At 51.4% G+C, this 18255-nt stretch overlaps 1 protein-coding gene across 1 annotated transcript in view; it reads right to left on the bottom strand.

The window, feature by feature from the left end:
- Nucleotides 1–11505: 11505 nt before the first annotated feature.
- DISP2 (dispatched RND transporter family member 2) overlaps nucleotides 11506–18255 on the bottom strand; it is an 11794-nt gene continuing 5044 nt past the window's right edge. Inside the window, exons 2-8 of the mRNA XM_046652504.1 lie at nucleotides 17827–18156; nucleotides 17516–17545; nucleotides 17247–17370; nucleotides 16849–16964; nucleotides 16526–16653; nucleotides 16057–16154; nucleotides 11506–14766 (exon numbers count right to left, since the gene is read on the bottom strand). Of these exons, the coding sequence (XP_046508460.1) occupies nucleotides 11506–14766; nucleotides 16057–16154; nucleotides 16526–16653; nucleotides 16849–16964; nucleotides 17247–17370; nucleotides 17516–17545; nucleotides 17827–18156 (4087 nt within the window). The remainder of the gene's footprint in view (nucleotides 14767–16056; nucleotides 16155–16525; nucleotides 16654–16848; nucleotides 16965–17246; nucleotides 17371–17515; nucleotides 17546–17826; nucleotides 18157–18255) is intronic.

Here is an 18255-nt window from a genome sequence, read left to right as displayed (position 1 = left end):
AAGGAGGGAAAGTCACCCAAATCTAAGGTATTGCAGGCAAGGCCTGATGGCACAAATCCTTGGCTTGGCTTTTCTGGCCTCAAGAGGTCTTTAAGGTTCAATCTGAGATTCCTCATAAAAAATTCCAGCAAAAGCAGATTTAAGAGCCTATATGATCAATTGCTATTCTTGCTGCACTTATGTAAATAATTGGGCCAAGTTTCTTGAAACTAAACTTATTTTGCAAACCAATTAGTCTTAATTTGACTATCTTTGGTAAAAATTAGGGTGATTTTAGAGAGAAGAATTATGCTTCAGTGAAAAAACTATAATGCACATTTGTAGATATTAGATCCTAGTTCTGTTAATTGTCTTTGAGGCTTTTTCTACCTGTGAACTGAACTGCATCCTGAATTCTTCTACTGAAGTATCTGGTTACAAACCCCCAAACTAATGTTTTCAATTTTTACCTCATTTTCATCTGGAATCATTGAGAATTGAACCTACTCTTTTTCCTGAAGCCCTGCAAACTGAAGTTGAACGACGTGATAGAAACTTGAGAGATTCCCGTCTGTTGCTGTGTAAGCTGTAAGCCACTCAAAAAGATACCTGAATGCCTGATGACATCATCAGAGACCTTTCAAGCTGCAAAAAGATGCTTTGACTCTGACATCTAGAAGTCTTCTTGACTGCCTGCCCCCTGGACGCAGGAACTAATTCATAATTTGCTCCAACCATTAACCTTGTTACCTTGCTTCCAACATCACAAGGGAGAGAAGACCACAACTGCATTCTATTGTTTAATTTGGTTTACAAATGAGTCTTACTTAAATGATAAGTGAGGATGTGATGCTGTCTAGCCTCAAGAATGCCTGCTACTTTCTGTTAACTCTGCTAACCCAGTAAAAGATTTCCTTCTACAGGCTCAAGAAATTGCCACGGAAAGAGAGAAACAGATATGGCAGTCAAAAGGGGGAATTTTTGACACCCCCTCGCAGATGTGGTTCGGGCCCAATAAGAAACCCACTTTCATGGGTCACAAGGCCACTTTCCCTTCCTAAGGGACCCTTTGAGGTATGACAATTGGACTTTGTCAAATGCCACCATCTCAAGGATAAACATATCTTGTAATGATCTGTATGTTCTCACATTGTTTTGAGGCCTTTCCTTGCAGAAGAGCAACGGCTTTAACAGTAGGTAAATTACTGTTAGAGAGAATAATTCCTGTTTGAGGAATTCCTCGCGAGTTACACAGTGACTGGGGAACTCAAATCTGTTTGTAATGTTTGGCCAATATTGCAGCATTTCCACTGTGCTTACCATCCTCGATCCTCAGGACTGGTAAAACTAATGGCACAACTAGAACTTAATTGGCAAGCTTTCAGAAGCATTTACTCTCTCACAGCCAAAAGCTCTTGTGCTAGTGCTCCTTAATCTTAGATCTATACTTTTTGTAAACATTAGCTGTCTCATTTTGAAATAATAATAAAACAGCCTATGCAATTAGATGAAGAAATATATGAACCAGCTTTTCTTAAGGGATATATTACATTGTTGTCACGGTCTTATTGAGGTACTTAAAGTCAAATGAAAGATTGGTAGCTGATTCTTTCACAGAGCTCCCAGAACTTAAGGATCTTGGACTGTAACCTGAAGAATTTATTTATTGAAAGAGACATCAAATAAGACTGTTTGCAGCCCTGTCGAAAAGGACCAAACCAGGAGGAGAAGAAGACGACATCTGTTGTAGACAGCTGTCCGAAGACTCCGGACCAGGCCTGTATTCCCAACCTTATATCTCCTCATTTAAACATTTGTTATGCTTAAACTGTATACGTATTTTATAATTTGTTTGGAATATTATTATACTTAAAGAAAGTGATTAATGTGGAACAGACTGGTCTTGAAGGCCAGGAATTTATCAAGTGACTCCTAATGGAACTCAGTGGTTATGTGGAACAAAACTTTGGCCTTGGCTACTGCCTGGATGGCTAAAACATTGCACCCTGAGTTTCCTTTAAAAGCAGGGAAGGAGTCAGGCTGAGTTAAAACCTCTTGCCAATCTCCCTCTCTTTAAGGCCGGATGGGCTTGTTCAGTGTTCCACTAGTATGGCTATATTTGCAGCTATATTTGCTCCTTCTTTGGAGCTAAAAGATGGCATTATTACATATGGAAGACCTGACTAAATTTACTCAAGAAGCCCTTAATGATAGTCAAGCAGGAATAGTCTTATTAAATACTGAAATGCCTTTAATGAGAAGGGCTGTCCTTCAAAACAGAATGGCTTTAGATATTCTTACTGCATCCCAAGGTGGTACATATACAATTGTTCAGACTGAATGCTGTGTTATTGTACGTGATGAATCTTCCAATGTGTCATCTCTGCTAAAGCACACGAAGAAGCAAATGGATGCCTTATGTGAATCCTGCACCTACTTTGATTTATTTGGTTGGCTCCCTTTTCTGTATCAGTTCCCTTTTTCGATCTGGATTGGAATTCCTATTTCTATTATTTATTGCAATCCTTGTACTGGTCATAATATTCAAACTAATTGTTGTTTTCTTTACTCAGGGTTGTAAGAGTAGCATACAAACTAGAGTAATGATTGCTCGACGGCTTGAGATGGTTGATCTGTCTTATAACCCTGGACAAATTTCCTTTTCTGATAGGGACTATGACTAAGAATTCATTTCAGACTAATCCTTTTAAAAATGCTGAGTTATTATTGTTACTGTACTTGTTCCAGAATCATATACAATGTAAATGTGAAGTGTCATAGAGAAGCACATATACAATGTTTGTGCAACAATCTAAAATTAATTGGAAATTACATGACATATGAAATGCTTCCTCTATTAATATATATATATAGCTCTATGCTTGTCCACTGTTTCCCCCAACATGGACGACTAGGCAAATAAATGAAATAAAAGCCTAGCACCGAGGGACATCATGGACCCAGGGCAGGCAGCAACCACCCTGGCGCCGAGGGAGAATATTTTGATCATCAATGCTTTCTATCGAAAGATTAGAGATCAAAAGGGGGAAATGACAAATAAAAATGGCAAGTAATAGGATATATTGGAATATATGAGGAAGCCATTTGGTATAAACCTAATTCGGCCTGACCTTGTCTTTCCAAAAGGGCCTGACCGAGGCCACTGGGCATGCATTGTATATCTGCTTTAGAGATTCCCTATGGCAAGAACAAAGGCCCTTGAGGTAAAGGTGCAACTTCTCTCCCCCTCCCAACGTTGGCTTGGGGACAGGACCCATGGGCAGTCAGAGCTGCTGCTGCTGCTGGCATGGGGACAGGACCCACGGGCAGTCAGAGCTGCTGCTGGCATGGAGAGCTGCTGCTGCTGCAAACATGGGTGGAGAGTAAGGCTAAATTTAAGGCATAAGTATGTCAGTTATCTCTTTACAAGACAAAAGAAAGACTATGTAAAAAAGTTAAAGTGGTATTAGATCTGGTAGGTTCTGGCCATTGGGCGGTCCCACAACTTTTAGATAAGAATCAAATCAGATTGAGTAAATGGCAGAAGTCTCCCCTTAAATATTATCCTCAGCCAAAGACAAAGGAGGATGTTGGGGGGGGGGGGGTCAGTTACGAGAGGTTGCCAGACAGTAAACAACTTAAGTTCTTGCCTTTGGCATTAAGAGTTTCTAGAGATAAGGTCATCTCCCTTCTTCCTGGCATAGAGAGGAGGCATCTTTACAGATGGAGGTTTCCCTTACAAATGTAAATATTTCCCAACAAAGGGCAAGCAAACCCTGCTCCGCAGAGTTGCTTTTATTAAAGGTAACCAGCCTAAAATAATCCTCATCATTCCTCAGCAAAAAGAGGAAGATTGGCAGATGTTAGCTCAGGGCTCATCTGCCTCAAAAAAAAAAAAAAAAAAAGAATTGTCAGAGGGAAGATAATCTTGGGACTTTATAAGATTGTTGTTGGTAGTACCTGGAGTGTCATCTAAAAATGATGAGCTGGAAACAATACACATTAAAGGGATTTTTCCAGTGACTCCTTTGTTTATTATGTTATAATGGAGGGCTGAATAAAATATCACTCCATAGAAGAAAACCTCTTTCTGAATCACACACTCAGTGACAAGGTAATTAAACTCATACCCCTGAGACGTTATGTTCGTTACAGGGCAGCCAATTCCCAGAGACACTTCATCAAAATGCAGAAAGTGACCCTGACCAAGTAGAGTTGGTTCAACCACAGCCCAGAACATAGAAGAGGTACATCCTACGGACACTGCTGTCTCTTGCTCAAAAAAAGCCAAAATCACACACAAAAGTAAAAATGATTGTAACCTCTGTCGACGAAAATAATCCATAACCAATCTATAAATGAAAATTTGGGTGAGTTTATTCTGAGCTTAAATTTTAGGACTATAACCCAGGAGAGTCTTTCCACAAAGGAACAGAGCACTCCAAAGAAGTGGAGGTACACAGGGGGGTTATATATCCTCAAAGAGGGTGTTTCACATATGATTGAAATGTCCCTCCCACAATAGTCACAAGATTGCCCTGTGGGCACAGCACTTGATGGACACAGCAGGTAGTGGGTCTGCTATCTTGGTGGGCGTAGCAGGAGGCAAGTCTATTGTCTCCAGCTGGGCGGTCACAGGTGAGCGCAGCAATCAGTTTCTAGCCTAAGGAAAGATGCTTAATCCTTAAGGAGATGCCAACGTTGGGAGGGGGAGGGAAGTTGCACCTTTACCTCAAGGGCCTTTGTTCTTGCCATAGGGAATCTCTAAAGCAGATATACAATGCATGCCCAGTGGCCTCGGTCAGGCCCTTTTGGAAAGACAAGGTCAGGCCGAATTAGGTTTATACCAAATGGCTTCCTCATATATTCCAATATATCCTATTACTTGCCATTTTTATTTGACAACACTATTCTCTAAATAAAAGAGCACTACTGCCAGATCTTAAGAGTCCAAGAAATCTTTCTTTCGACTCCTCAGCTCACTGACCCCACATCAGGGAAGACTAGCCCTGAGCTAACATCTGTGCCCATCTTCCTCTAATTTTTTTATATGTGGGACACCTGCCACAGCATGGCTTGATGAGCCATGCCATGTCCGCACCAGGGATCCGAACTGGCAGACCCCAGGCCACCAAAGCGGAACGTGCACACTTAACCTCTGCGCCACCGGGCCGGCTCCCCTCTGACAATTCTTGTCCTTCCTGGAACTTAAGCAACACTTGCCTGTTTGGATTGCCTTGGATCCCATACCTCCAAGACTCCTTGGCAAAGGCGTCTTACCAGTCACTTCTACTTGAAATGCCTCATTCTTTAGTCCATGAGAGTGCAAATGTGGCTACATTCTAGGTGTTCTAGGTGATTCTGTGGTAATCTTGATAACTCTGTTGCTGTAGCATTCTTAAATTTAATTTTTAAACCAATCGCTATAGATTTTGGAACTTTCCTAAGCCACCTCCTGAGAGGCCATCTAGAAGTTAGGGTTGAGACAGTGCCTAATGCGTCATGTTTTTAGAAAGTGTTTCTTTTAAGCAGTGTAGCAATATAGCCCTTGCACATTCTCTTCTGATAAGACATCTGTATATAATTTTTATGTGGAGATAATTTTACAAATAAAATATGCTGTGTATTTGTGGCTATGAAAAAAACTATGAAGCAAAAGTAGAATGTGCTGTGTGAGAGAAACGCAGGGAAATGTAGGTTTTTGTTTTTGTTTTGAGGAAGGTTAGCCCTGAGCTGACATCTGTCACCAATCCTCCTCTTTTTGCTGAGGAAGGCTGGCCCTGAGCTAACATCCGTGCCCATCTTCCTCTACTTTATATGTGGGACGCCTGCCACAGCATGGAGTGCCAAGCGGTGCCATGTCCACACCTGGGATCCAAACCGATGAACCCCTGGCCGCTGAGATGTGGAACGTGCAAACTTAACCGCTGTGCCACCAGGCCAGCCCCACTGGAGCTGCAGATTTAAATTATTCCACTTTTGGGGAAAACATCCACCATATATCCTATTTGCAAAGCTAGTCCTGTCAAACCCATCAGCCAAATCAGATTGACTTTGTATCAGAAAAAGTGAGATTTTGTTTCTCAATTCAAATAAATGTGGTTAATATGCATCTTGTATCACCTTGTCACTTTGGAATTTGAATTTTTTTTTTAAAGATTGGCACCTGAGCTAACATCTGTTGCCAATCTCTCTTTTTTTTTTAAGATTTTATTATTTTCCTTTTTCTCCCCAAAGCCCCCGGTACACAGTTGAATATTCCTTGTTGTGGGTCCTTCTAGTTGTGGCATGTGGGACGCTGTCTCAGCGTGGTTTGATGAGCAGTGCCATGTCCGCACCCAGGATTCGAACCAACGAAACACTGTGCCGCCTGTAGCGGAGTGTGCGAACTTAAAACTCAGCCACGGGGCCAGCCCCTCCAATCTCTCTCTCTCTTTTTTTTTTTTTTTTTTTGCTGCTTCTTCTCCCCAAAGCTCCCCAGAACATAGTTGTATAACCAATTGTAGGTCCTTCTAGTTGCGGCATGTGGGACGCTGCCTCAGCATGGCCTGATCAGCAGTGCCATGTCCGCGCCCAGGATCCCAACCGGTGAAACTCTGGGCCGCGAAAGCGGAGCGCGGGAACTTAACCACTCGGCCACAGGGCCAGCCTCCTGAATTTGAATTCTTCAATGGAGAAGGCACAGAACTGAGCTACAGAACTGCCCCCTTCAAAATGTCTCCTAGAACCTCTCCAGACTGTGCTCCCTCAAGGGCTTCTTCAAGCAGAGCATTCTCAAATAGTCCTTTTATTCATTTTTTATACTGCAGAGTAAGGTGCCAGAATAGGATTCAGAATGAAAGAGCAGGTCAGCTGGGAAAGAGAACCGGCTGACTGAAGACTCTTTCCTAGGCCGATCAATATGAGGAGATGGAACATATGAAGGAAGAAGCTCTGGAAATTGATTTCACCTGCCTTCTGGAAAGTGTTCATGTTCCTGTGGGAATGCTAGCCCTAGTCGGAAGACCTCTGATGCAAAGTGTGTGAAGCTAGTGATGTAGTCATTACTGCTTCCTTCATTTTAATAGAAGGGATGGGGAGAGAAGCAGGCAAGAGCAGACATAGGTAAGCTAGGGACTTGATGCCTTGAAGGTGAGGACATTTCTTTCTGATGCTTCCAGTTTTCTTTTTGAAGAATGAGTTTTTTGTTTACTGAAAGTGGGGTGCGGGGAAGTGGAGGGCATCAGATGTTTGAGGAAGGTAGAGAAAATAGGAAATTCCAAAGAATGGAAACTGATAACTAGAATGGAAACTAGCTAGGCAGGGCTGAGGGTCCAGCTGAGCTGGTGGTCATGAATTCAAATCTACATCCATCTGCCCAGTGTGTGATTTTCTTCAGCAATACTGAAGTTCTTGTTTGATGTCTGAGAATTTGCTAAGATGCTGATCTTTTCCCCGTGTTGAAGTATAACATGAATAAGCACACAGAGGCCTTATAATAATTCTAAGTTTATCAAGGTCCTTCCAGGGCTCTTCCGCACAGGGTGGCTTTAGACAGCCACCTGTTTACACAGCACATAGTGGCTTTCTTTTGTTTCTCATCTTCCCAGTGAACTGAGTTACAATTTCTTCTCTTAAGCAAAAACACCTCCAGACCTTGAGTTACAGTCGTCCCTGTGAACAAGGGTGAGGGCAGAAAGGGTAAGGAATGTCTGTTTTTCCTATCCCCAAGCAAATGGGATCCTGATGCATGGCATGGGGTGCCAGAGAGCTTGTTATTGCCCACGTGTATTATCAAAAGCTGAGAAAAGGACACCATGGAAGAAAAGACCAGAAACTCTCTGGACAACAGGTGAAGACTATAAACCAACGTATCCTCTTTCCTGACACCCTAACCTGCCTCCCTGTCCTGTCAAGCACTGGGAGATGATGGGTTGGAGGGGGCTGAGGAAGTCTGGCTTATAAATCTCTTGTGGGATGCCTTTTTCAGAATTAGGATCACTAATTACCGCTAATATACCACTAATATACCACTTTATGGGATATGCCATGTTTCACTCAAATCTAAGATTCTGCCAGTCAAACCAATCTCTAACATTGTCACCAAAGGGCCACAGCCTTGGAAGGATGGGTTTTCCTATAGTAACAAACGATACCAAGTTACATATTAAAAACATACAGCACACATACTCACACTCTGTGAGTCCATACTCTGTGAGTTCAAGGATCTGGGGCACAAATAGGAGAAAGGACCTCAAGTCCCAAATTAGTGTTAATGTAGTTCTATTTTCTAAAGTGTCTCCGCGTTAAGAAACCATTTCTTGAATTTTCCAGAGCAAACATGAATGCTCTGACTGGCTTTCCCCTGCCTCACAGCATGCGTTGAAGCCTCTCCCCACATGAATCCAGGGTCATACACTCTTTGTAACCACCCATAATAACAATAAAGCGAATGGCTCTCCTGAAACTCAAAGGAAATTGAAAATGCTTTAAATCCTGCTTTCCAAAGTTGAGACTAGAGAGGTGGGCTGGATTACCCACTGATGTGGGTTGCCTGCAGTTGGTTTGGGCCATCGAGGTGTGAGAGGATGTTTTCGATTACCACTGGGCTCTTCCAGTCCTTTGGACCCGGCAGTGTAAAGAACAAATCCAGTTGGTACCTCTTCCTGTAGGGTTGTGTGGCCATGGCCTGCAAGAATGGGACCCAGAAATCCCCGAGAAGGGTCCTCAGGTGTGCCCTAATCCTGATGCCCACCCCACCCACCCCTCTGTACTCTACATGTCAGTGGTGGTGTTCAGGCAAAGTTTTTGAAGCTCCAGTCCCAGATACCAACATCTTCCTTTACAAGACATAAAAGAGCGTGTGGAGGAACAGGTTCTTTTTGTCCAGGTGCCTGCTGCCCTCCCACAACACGGGGCAGAGGACCCTCAGTGAGTTGCTGGGAAGCAACTAAGATGGTGGATTCTCTTTTGAGTCAAGGCCAGACTTCTGCTCATGCTCAGGAGGAAGGGCTCACCTTGTCCTCCCTCTAGGTGATTGTCCCAAATGAGACCAGTGCTCCCTCGGCCTGGTTGTGTGATAACAGGACACAGTCCACGGTGCAGAGAAGTCAGGACCCTGATGAGCAGCCCTAGGCCAGAGAGGCTGAATTCCACCTGGACATGGAGAGAGAGAGGTCCTGGCAGACCTCCAGGAGGGCAGGTCCAAGTTAGGGCCTAGTCACTGCCTTGTCTTCCCGGTGTCAGGAAGCAAATTACTTATTTTGCAAAGTAACCCGTCATTCCTACCCACGGACTTCTGTCTCTTCCACAACTCCTGGGTCTCATTTAGGATTCTGCCCTACTTCTCATGGGCTACTTGGAGTGGGAGGTAGGTCTCCACAATATTGGGGAAAAAAAACCCAGAACACCCCCTGATTTGCCTCCATCTCTGCCACAGACTGTCTGTTTAGCCCTAGAAGAATGCCTTCCCCTCTGGGATACTCATCTGTAAATGGCCTGGGTCAGAGGTATACCACGTTCTGAGGAGCCTCCAGGAGCTTGAGGGGTTCCCCAGGGCCCCCTGAGAAGTGCAGTAGAAAGGGAGACTGAGCTGGCTCTGCACTCCCCAACCCTGTACCCCCTGGAATAGCTGCTTTTTATCTGTTTTATATACTGTGTTTTCACACAAGGATTCTTTGAAGAAGGGGTCCTGAGGCTACAAAGTTTGAAATCTGCTGGAAAAGATGATCTTTAAGGTCCCTTCCAGTCTGAGATACTTGGACTTCCGAAGCCCAGCTCAAGTTGTTCCTCCTCCAGGAAGCCTTCCTTGTTACCTAGTCCTGGGTACTTGAGCTCCAGCAATACTAACGGTAACAGGCATATGGCCCTTAGCACGCACTGCATGGTGCCATCAACACCCATCGATGGCTGCATGCACGTGTGAGCTGTTTCCTCAGCTACAGGGTGAGCTCCTTGAAGGCAGATGTTTGCTTTGCCTTCTACACCTCTCTCCCCTTATAGTCCTATATGCAGAGTAGGTGTTCAGTAAACTTGCTGATGCTGCAAGTGTCATGAGCTCTCACACGGGATAAAACCTTCCAGAAAGACTCTCTGCTTTGGGGACTGGGGACGGGGAGTCAGCCTTTGGTCTGCTGAGTGCCCCCACAGAGACTTGTCCCAGACAAGCCAGGGACCCTGACGTGGGGAACAGCTTCAGACTTTCCTACTCCCCAAAAGGGCAGGCCTGAGTTCCTGCCTTAACTGACTCTGCTCAACTTCTACTGCTCCTCAGTGCCCCTCCTGGCAGTGGCTCACCATCACTGTGGCCATGCAAGAGGCACGCCCCTGCCTCTGATCCCGGGAATCAGATCAGCCCGGATGCCTCATGGCTGGTGGGCATCTCCGCCAGATCTGGGGGGAGGCACAGGGAGCACAGGGGAGGTGGGGAGGAACCTGGGGCTTGGCCAGAGTATAGCCCTGTCTGGAGATGGAGGCCTAAAGAGGGAGGGAGGGGACTTTACTCAGAGACACCTGAGGAGGTTGCAGGAAGGTCCTAGAAGTGAAAGATCAAGACAGCCACAGCCCAATGTCCCTGAGGCAGGTAGGCAGCAGGAGAGTGGGAGTTGTAGCAGTGAAAGGAGTCAGGGAACCTCCTCTGCCATTTACTAGTCATATGACTGGGTAAACCACTTTACTGCACTCAGTCTCAACATCTCCACCTGTAAATTGGGGGCAAAAGAACCTGGCAACTGCAGACCACTCCACACGGGTGGGGTGAGATTCCCAGGAGACGATGCCTGTGGAAGTGTTCTGTGAACTAAAAGGTGCAGGCTCGTGAAGGATTCTTGACTGTTAACAGAGGAGAGCACTGGAGCCAGCTCCCAACGAGGGATCCTTCTGCAGTTTGGGGATGCTCTAAGGCTGCCCATCCCTCCTTCTGCCTCACTCCCGGCAGCCATCTTTGCCCGGCCTTGATGAATTTCCGGTCAGACTGGGGAGGGTGAGGGGGGCAGGGCAGTTCTGGACAGAGGCCGCAGCCCAGTTCTGGCCCAGAGAAGCTCCCCAAAGAGAATAAAGTGCCCTGATAGAGAGCCCTTGAAAGGTGTGAGGCCCAGGAGGCTGCTGAGGTTCCCAAGGGCTCTTCTGGTTGCTAAGTGCCTGGCAGGTTCCCAAGGACTGGCTCCCTTAGTCCCACTGAACGTCTTGCCATTTGGTGTGGGGGCCAAGTCAGCCTCCCCTGATACCTGGAGCTACACATCTGGCCTTCTCCCTTCCAGAGGGTGGGTCCTGTTTGGTACTGTGGGGGGCAGATGAGCCCTCAAGCAGGTCACAAGGAGAGCTTGGCGTTTCCCTCCAAAGACCGTCTCTGCTGAATCCTCCGGATGTGAGGAGTAAGCAGCAGCCCAGACCAAGGCTGGAACATCTCGCAGGGTTTAAAATCCACAGCTGGAGAGTGAGACCTCTCTATGCTGACGTGGGGAAACACCATCAGGCTCCAGCCTGGTGCCACCCCTGCCTTGTCATCCCTGACAGGTCTGGCCCCAGTCTGGCCTCCCTGGGCCTCCCTCAGCTACTGCAGCCTGAAGTGTGGGTGCTGGGCCGGCGCAGCCAAACGTCAGGCAGATCTGGCTGGCTGTTGGGCAGCACCACGGGGCTGCCATCCTCTGGCCCCCCACGGCCCTTCCAGGAGGAGCTGCTCTGGTGGGAGGCGGGCAGTGATGGATCATACACAGACTCCTTCAGCGCCAGCCAGAGGGTGTCCCGCTTCTCGTTCAGCTGGCCCTGCTCAGGTACCGTGTGCTCAGTTTCTTCCAGGTCATCTGGGGAGGCACCCACGGAATCCGGTACACGAGCACTGGGCTCAGAGGTGCTTAGGCAGGTCTCATCGGAGACGCTGAGCCCCTCTAGGGTGCTGGCTGAGGAGCAGAGGCAATCAGGGGGCTCCACAGCCTTGGGCTTGGGAGAGCGGGCTGGGGCTTCTGGTGAGGCTTGCACGGGCTCAGCCTTCTGCCCTTTGGAGACCTGCCTGGCCCGGGTTTTGGGGCTGGAGCCTGCCTGCTTATAGGGGGAGGAGGTCTGCAGGGCTGGGCACTGGCTGAAGACTGCCTGGTGGTCCAGGAGCAGCTCCCTTGGGGAAGCAGGGGCCAGTGGGGGCCGGGAGAGGCAGGGGCCATCATGCAGCTGTAGATCCTCAGAGAGCACTGAGGGCCGGTGGGACAGCTTGCTGGTGGCTGTGCTAGTGTCAAAGCTAGGGCTCCGGCGACGTGCCAGGGGCTGTAGCTCGTACTGCTCTGAGCAGGACCCGGGCGCCCCTCCCACTGGCCCTGGTCGTGGACGGCTTGCCTTCTCCCCAACAGGCTCCCCAGTTCCGGTGTCCCATGGCAGGTGGGCACAGGGCCAGAGGATCTGCCCACAGTTCTTCTCTGGTCCAAAGAAACAGCAGAGAGACTGGAAGAAGAAGCTGGCAAAACCACAGCTGACACACTTCACCATCATGAGGACGATGCCCAGCTTGCGATAGAGCAGTACCGTGGCAGGCAGCATGAGCACGCCAGCAGCAAATAGGGCTGCAGCCCCCACTGCCGTGGCACAGCTGGCCTGGCGCAGTGAGAAGGCCACGCGGCTCAGGCGGTCAGGGTGCGGGCACAGGTGATAGGAGATGCAGTAGTTGACAGTGAAGTCTACCGAGAGGCCCACAGAGGCAGAGAGAAAGAGGGCCTCGGCAGTGTTGAGCTGCCACTCGAGTAGAACCAGGAGCCCCACGGTGAGCAACACAGTGCCTGCCACAGCCGCGACAGAGAACAGGCTAAGTGGAACATTCCAGGTGCCCAGCAGCAGTGTGGCAAAGGCCAGAGCGAGAGCCAAGCCCAGCACCACAGCAGGCTCGGTGCTCAGGCTGTGCTGTAGGCTGTACAGCTCCAGTCGGCTGGTGAACCAACCCCGGCGGAGGCCGGGAGGCGCCCTGCTCAGCTCCACTGCCAGCCAGTGGCTGACCTCAGTGTAGAAGAGGTGGGTCTGGCTGTAGTCTGGACTATACTGGAAGTTCGTCTGGAACTGCAGGACCAGGGCGGCCAGGCTGCCCTGGCTATTGAAGCGGGGTCCCAGGTCATGTGTGCTATTGGGGCCTTGCTCCAGAGCCATCATCTTGAGGCAGTGCACGAAAAGCTGGGGTGCCCAGGGGAAGCCTGAGTGGCCACAGCAGAGGCCAGGCCCCAGGCGGGCACAACCAGGACTCTCCATCCAGCGCTGGAGGGACTCCACGAAGCACAGAGTGGGCCAGCCCTCCGGCTGGGCACCAAAGAAGCTCTGATTGCGAGCTCCGTGGCAGAGTGCCAGCAGCCAGCGTTGGGCGTCAGGGCCGCTGGCCGAGAAGGCAGGGTCACTCACCAGTGAGCTGTTGCTGCGAGGGTCCAGGGGGTCGCCAGTGTCCACGGGCAGGATGCCCCACACCAAAACCACGGGCATGTGGCCGCCCTCGCCCTGAGGCAGCCGCTCGAATAGGAACTGCTGGCGGTACTCGGCGTCGAAGCGCTCAAAGGGGTGGCTCGGCCGGAAGACCTGGCCGCGCGGCGGCGGCAGCGTGGGCAGCCGCAGGCGGGGGCTGACGCCCGCGATGTAGGCGCCCCCTGCCGCCAGCGCGGCGAACCAGCAGATCCAGATGTAGCGGAACTTGATGACGCCGCAGGGCAGCAGGCGCTGGAAGAGCAGGCGCGAAGTGCTGGCCGCCGCCCTCCGAAGGCCGCGGAGCCGCCGGTGCAGCGCCAGCGCCAGGCGCCGGGGCGCGCTACCACCCCACGGAGCCTGCCCCCGGGCCGCACAGCCGCGCGCCAGGTAGCGCTCGTGGAGCACCGCGGAGGAGGGCAGCCAGGCGAGCGTGAGCGCCAGGTGCGCCAGCACAGCCGTGCCCGTGTAGAGGGCGAAGCAGCGCACGGCCGGCAGGCGGCTCAGGTAGCTGGCGTAGAAGGCCACGCCCGTGGTGAGCCCCGAGACCAGCAGCAGGTAGCCAAAGTGGTGCATGGTGCGGCCCACGCGCTGCGCCAGCCCCCCAGAGGGCAGCTGGCTCTTGCTAAGGCGCCACAGGTCGAAGAAGATGAGGGTGTGGTTGGCACAGACGCTGCTGAGCAGGACGAGGGCTGCCAGATTGACAAAGGGGAAGTAGGCCATGCGGAAGGCCACGCGGTAGAGACAGAAGGCAACCAGCAGGGAGCCCAGCACCCCCAGCAGCACCATGAAGGTGAGGAAGAGGGAGCGCAGGTAGAGGGCGATGCTGAGGAAGATGGCAGCCAGGGCCAGCAAGGGGTACACCGTGTCCTGGGCCAGGTAGTGCCTCAGCAGCTCCTGCTTGAGGCCCAGGTCCATACCAGTGATGGATGTGTAGTTGTCAGAGAGCCCCCAGGGGGCGGCTAGGCGGTCCAGGTAGATGCTCATCATGGAGGCACCCTTTGGGGTGGGCAGGAAGAGCAGGCTGTACTTGAGGGAGGGTACCTGGTAGTCAGCAGTCTGGGGACTCAGGAAGTCCTTGTCCAGCAGATAGTGCAGGAGTTGGTAGACAGCGCTGCTCCGGGAGCACTTGGTGGGAACCTGGGCACAGCGTGGGGGCTTGTCCTGCCCAGGTCCCAGACAAGAGGGCACCAGGGCACCGCGGTGGTAGTAGAGGGCACAGGCCCGCAGCAGGGCCAGTGTGCGGGCTGCATCTGCTTGAGTAGTGTCCAGGCAGGAGGAGCGGTTGGAGAGCACAGCCACATAGTTGCCCAGGGACCAGCTGGGGCAGCACTCGTTGGCTGCTGTACGCTGGCACAGAGCCCCAAAGTGGGTATGGGAGCGGATCTGTAGGGCACGCACAGCAGGAGAGAGCTCAGCAGCAGTGCCAGGGCCCAGGTTTCCCCAGCCTTGTCCGAGGCCCTCTCACCTCGCTTCAGGCTGCAGGGCACGGGCAGAGAAGTATCTTGACAGCCTAGCGGAGCTGGCTTATCTCAGAGCTGCCTGTGGCTCCTGGCCCAGGTGCTAGCAGCTACATTTTGACTCCATCAAAGAGGAGCTTCAGGGATGCTGCCCGAGGCCTCAGCCTGAGAGGTCTTGCCCTAAGGGTCCCTCCTTCAGGTCACACACCCCAACTCTGCACTTCCTGAGCCAGGAGTAGGAGTGGAAGTGGCAGCCACAGATGGAACAGGGCCAGGGGTCCAGGGAACTGGAAGCAAGCAGTAGGAAAAGTGGAGGCCATTCCAGGATCAGAGTCACTGCCACACCCTAGCCCTCTACCTCTGTCCCCTGGTCTGCTTAAACCCTCTGGGGACAGAGCTGTTTCTTTTTCAGACCTCGTGCCTCCTTTTCTGTCCCACCTGCTGTTGACATCACAACAGCTGGTGTCGTCCAGGGAGCATTGGCCTGGGAATCAGAGGCCCTGTTCTGCCACCAACTAGCTGTATGGCACTGGGCCTGAGATCATGGTGACCAGAGTAACATTTATTGAGAGATTCCAATTGTCAGTCATTATGCCATAGTTACAAATTCTCTCTTGTTTAATTGTCATAACATCCCTATGAGGAAAGTACAATTATTATCCCCACTTTATATACAGACAAAGACTGAGGCACTGAGAGGTTAAGAAATGTGCCTGAAGTCACACAGCTAGAGAGTAGTAGAGCTGGCCTTGAATTCTGGCATCTGACTCCAGAGCACATGTTCTCGACCACTGTCCTTGGGTACCTCACATACCCTTGTGTGAGGTGAGTGGCTTGGGCTACTTTGTGGTGTTTGCACTGTTTCGGCAGCAAACCTTTCTTCAGATGTCATGGTATATGGTCCTCCAGTTAGCGTGATTGATTGGCACTGCTTGGGTTGAGGGGGCTGGGAGCCTTGGGCTGGGCCCTCCTCAATAGCTCTTGAGGCTCCTTTTCAAGACCTTTTGAAACCCCCCAGGCTCTGCATGGTCTGTCTTCCAGCACCTGTGTTTTGGGGCTGTTCTGAAAACAGCTAACTCTTCTTTTCCACCTAAACTGGGAATGCTCTTCCCCAGTCCACCCTGGCAGTCCTGACTCAGCTGTATGTCTCTGGGATCAGGAAATCCTGATGTCCCTGGTTCCCCACCAGCCCCTGGCACCTCCCCAGTCAGCTCACCTGGTCCTGTTCCATGCGACACATGGAATGGATGGCGTGCAGGTTCCACAGGCTGCCCGCTGAGGTGGACATGAACACCAGCTGTGCATAGCTCTTCTCTGCAACACACCCCCCAGAGCTCAGTCCTTTGGCCCCAGGTCCTGGGCCTCCAAAGGGAAGAGGCTCACCCAGGGCCATAGGAGGTTCAGATCCTCAGGAGCCTGAAACCTGTGCCTGGCTACCCGATCCTGGGCCTACATTTTCGCCCTGGCGCCCCACCCCCACCCCCACCCAGCTTGACCCTACCTGGCTGGAGCACCTGAGACCTTCTTCATTCTCTCAGCTGTAACCCTACTTCCTTGGCTTGAATGTAGCCAGCCGGCCTCCTCCTCTTTCTGTCTGCCCAAATTTGTCCTCCTAGGCCCTCCTGTTCTAGTAGGTGGGTTGGGGACCACCATTAAAGCCAGGAACTGGCCAGGCTGCAGCTTACCAGGGGGGCCACAGAAGAAGCTCTCCTGTCCTCTGTCCTCCAGGGGCTCCACCATCCTCCGAGGCCGGACCATGCCCTCCGGGGCACCACTCAAGGGTGTGGGACTCAGAGTGGTGTGGGCGTTTGAGCTGAGGTGGAAAGAAAACCTATGCCAGGCACCATCAAGGGGTCGGGGGCTCAGAGGAGGCCTGACATCACTTCCCAGGGGGGCACCAGAAAACCCCCTCTGACCTGCCTTTGGGGAGGTCACCCAATAGCCCCTCTCTGGAGACCTCATTCTTTCCCCCACTCTCCCCAACAGTGGAAAGATGAGAACTCATTACCTGTTCAGCTCAAGGTCTGGGGAAAGAGAAAGCAGCTTCCTGGGGCCCGTGAGGGCCTGCAGCGCTCTCCAGACCACTAGCTTGCGCCCAATGTCTGTGTCCCGAGGCTCAAAACCCTGTATGGAGGAGGGCCAAGAACAAGCAGGCAGGAGGAGGATTTCTTAATTCTGGCCCTTCTGGGTGCTGCCCCTTTGGGTCCCTGGAGCAGGGAGGGCCAGCCCACCTGCCTGGATTGTTGGGCAAGGGTATCGCCTCTATTGCATCTCCCCAGCTCTCTCTGGAGGTTGAGAGCCCACCATGGCCACCCCACCCCCAGCTCAGATGCTCCAACTTTCTGTCCCAGACTGCGCTGAGGTGCCCAGGCCTGAAGGTCCCCCTTCGTCTCCTTGGCCCCTCACCAGCAAGGGCTTGGAGAAGTCAGGCAGCTCGCTCCCCAACAGTCCAGCCAGGGTGCAGAGGAGGATGACAGCCAGACACAGCAGCAGCATGGCCACTGGCCACTCGGCAATCAGCTGGGAATAGCTGGGAAAGAGGAAGACAGCCCACATGAATTGGTGTTGGGTGTGGTAGCAGGGGATGGGTGAGCTTAGGAGCCGCTGGGAGTGATGGGGCTAAACTGGGCACCAGCCTGGTCACCCCTAGGGGTCCAAAGAAGGCCCAGGCCTACCTCTTTGGCATTCGGAAGGCCCGTTCCTGCCTGTGGAAGAGAAGAAAAGATACTTGCTTGTCAGAGTCCTCATGTAGGGTAGGAGGTGGAGGGGGGGATAGGGGAAGATGGTAATAACTCTTTTAGGCCTTCCCACTCACAAGCTCTAACCCTGACTTCCTCCTCCATCCAGGCTGCCTCCTTCATCACAGGCAGGGGATATCGTGGGCTGCCTCCTAATGAGGGAGTCCAGAGCCTGGAGGGTTGGCTCCACTTTTAAGCCCTGCCCCATCTTCCAGTGGCAGCTGGCAGACTGCTGGACCCCTCCTTACCTGACGCTGACCACGTGGTGCTGCACAGACGGTGGCTTCCAGGCTCCATCACGCTGTGAAGGGGCTGGGGAAGGACTGAGGCTGGAGCCATGGGAGCACAGAGCTGCCCGGTCCCCAAGCCCTGGCAGGGAACTGCCCCCCCGGTATTCTTGTGGTGCCCGGGGATAGGTGAAGTGGGCCGGTGCCAAGGAATTGGACAGGCCCACAGGCTGGAGGGTGGAAGTTGCTGGTGGGGGTCCCGAAGAACTGGAAGGGTCATCAAGGGGGCAGCTCTGGAGGGAGCAGCTTTTCTCTGGGCTTGCCTCAGGGGCCACAGCCTTGTTCTGAGACCTGGGGAGAGAGGAGGCAGGGAAGATGAGGGTGGGGGCGGTGGTGGGCCACCCCATGCCCCACCATTGTTCATTAAGCCAAGACAAGAAGACAGGAGCT

Source organism: Equus quagga, chromosome 2 (assembly GCF_021613505.1).
Source record: "Equus quagga isolate Etosha38 chromosome 2, UCLA_HA_Equagga_1.0, whole genome shotgun sequence".
Classification (NCBI taxonomy): Eukaryota; Metazoa; Chordata; class Mammalia; order Perissodactyla; family Equidae; genus Equus; species Equus quagga.
The sequence above is the reverse complement of the archived record's forward strand: the minus strand, read 5'-3'. Positions and strand labels throughout refer to the sequence as shown.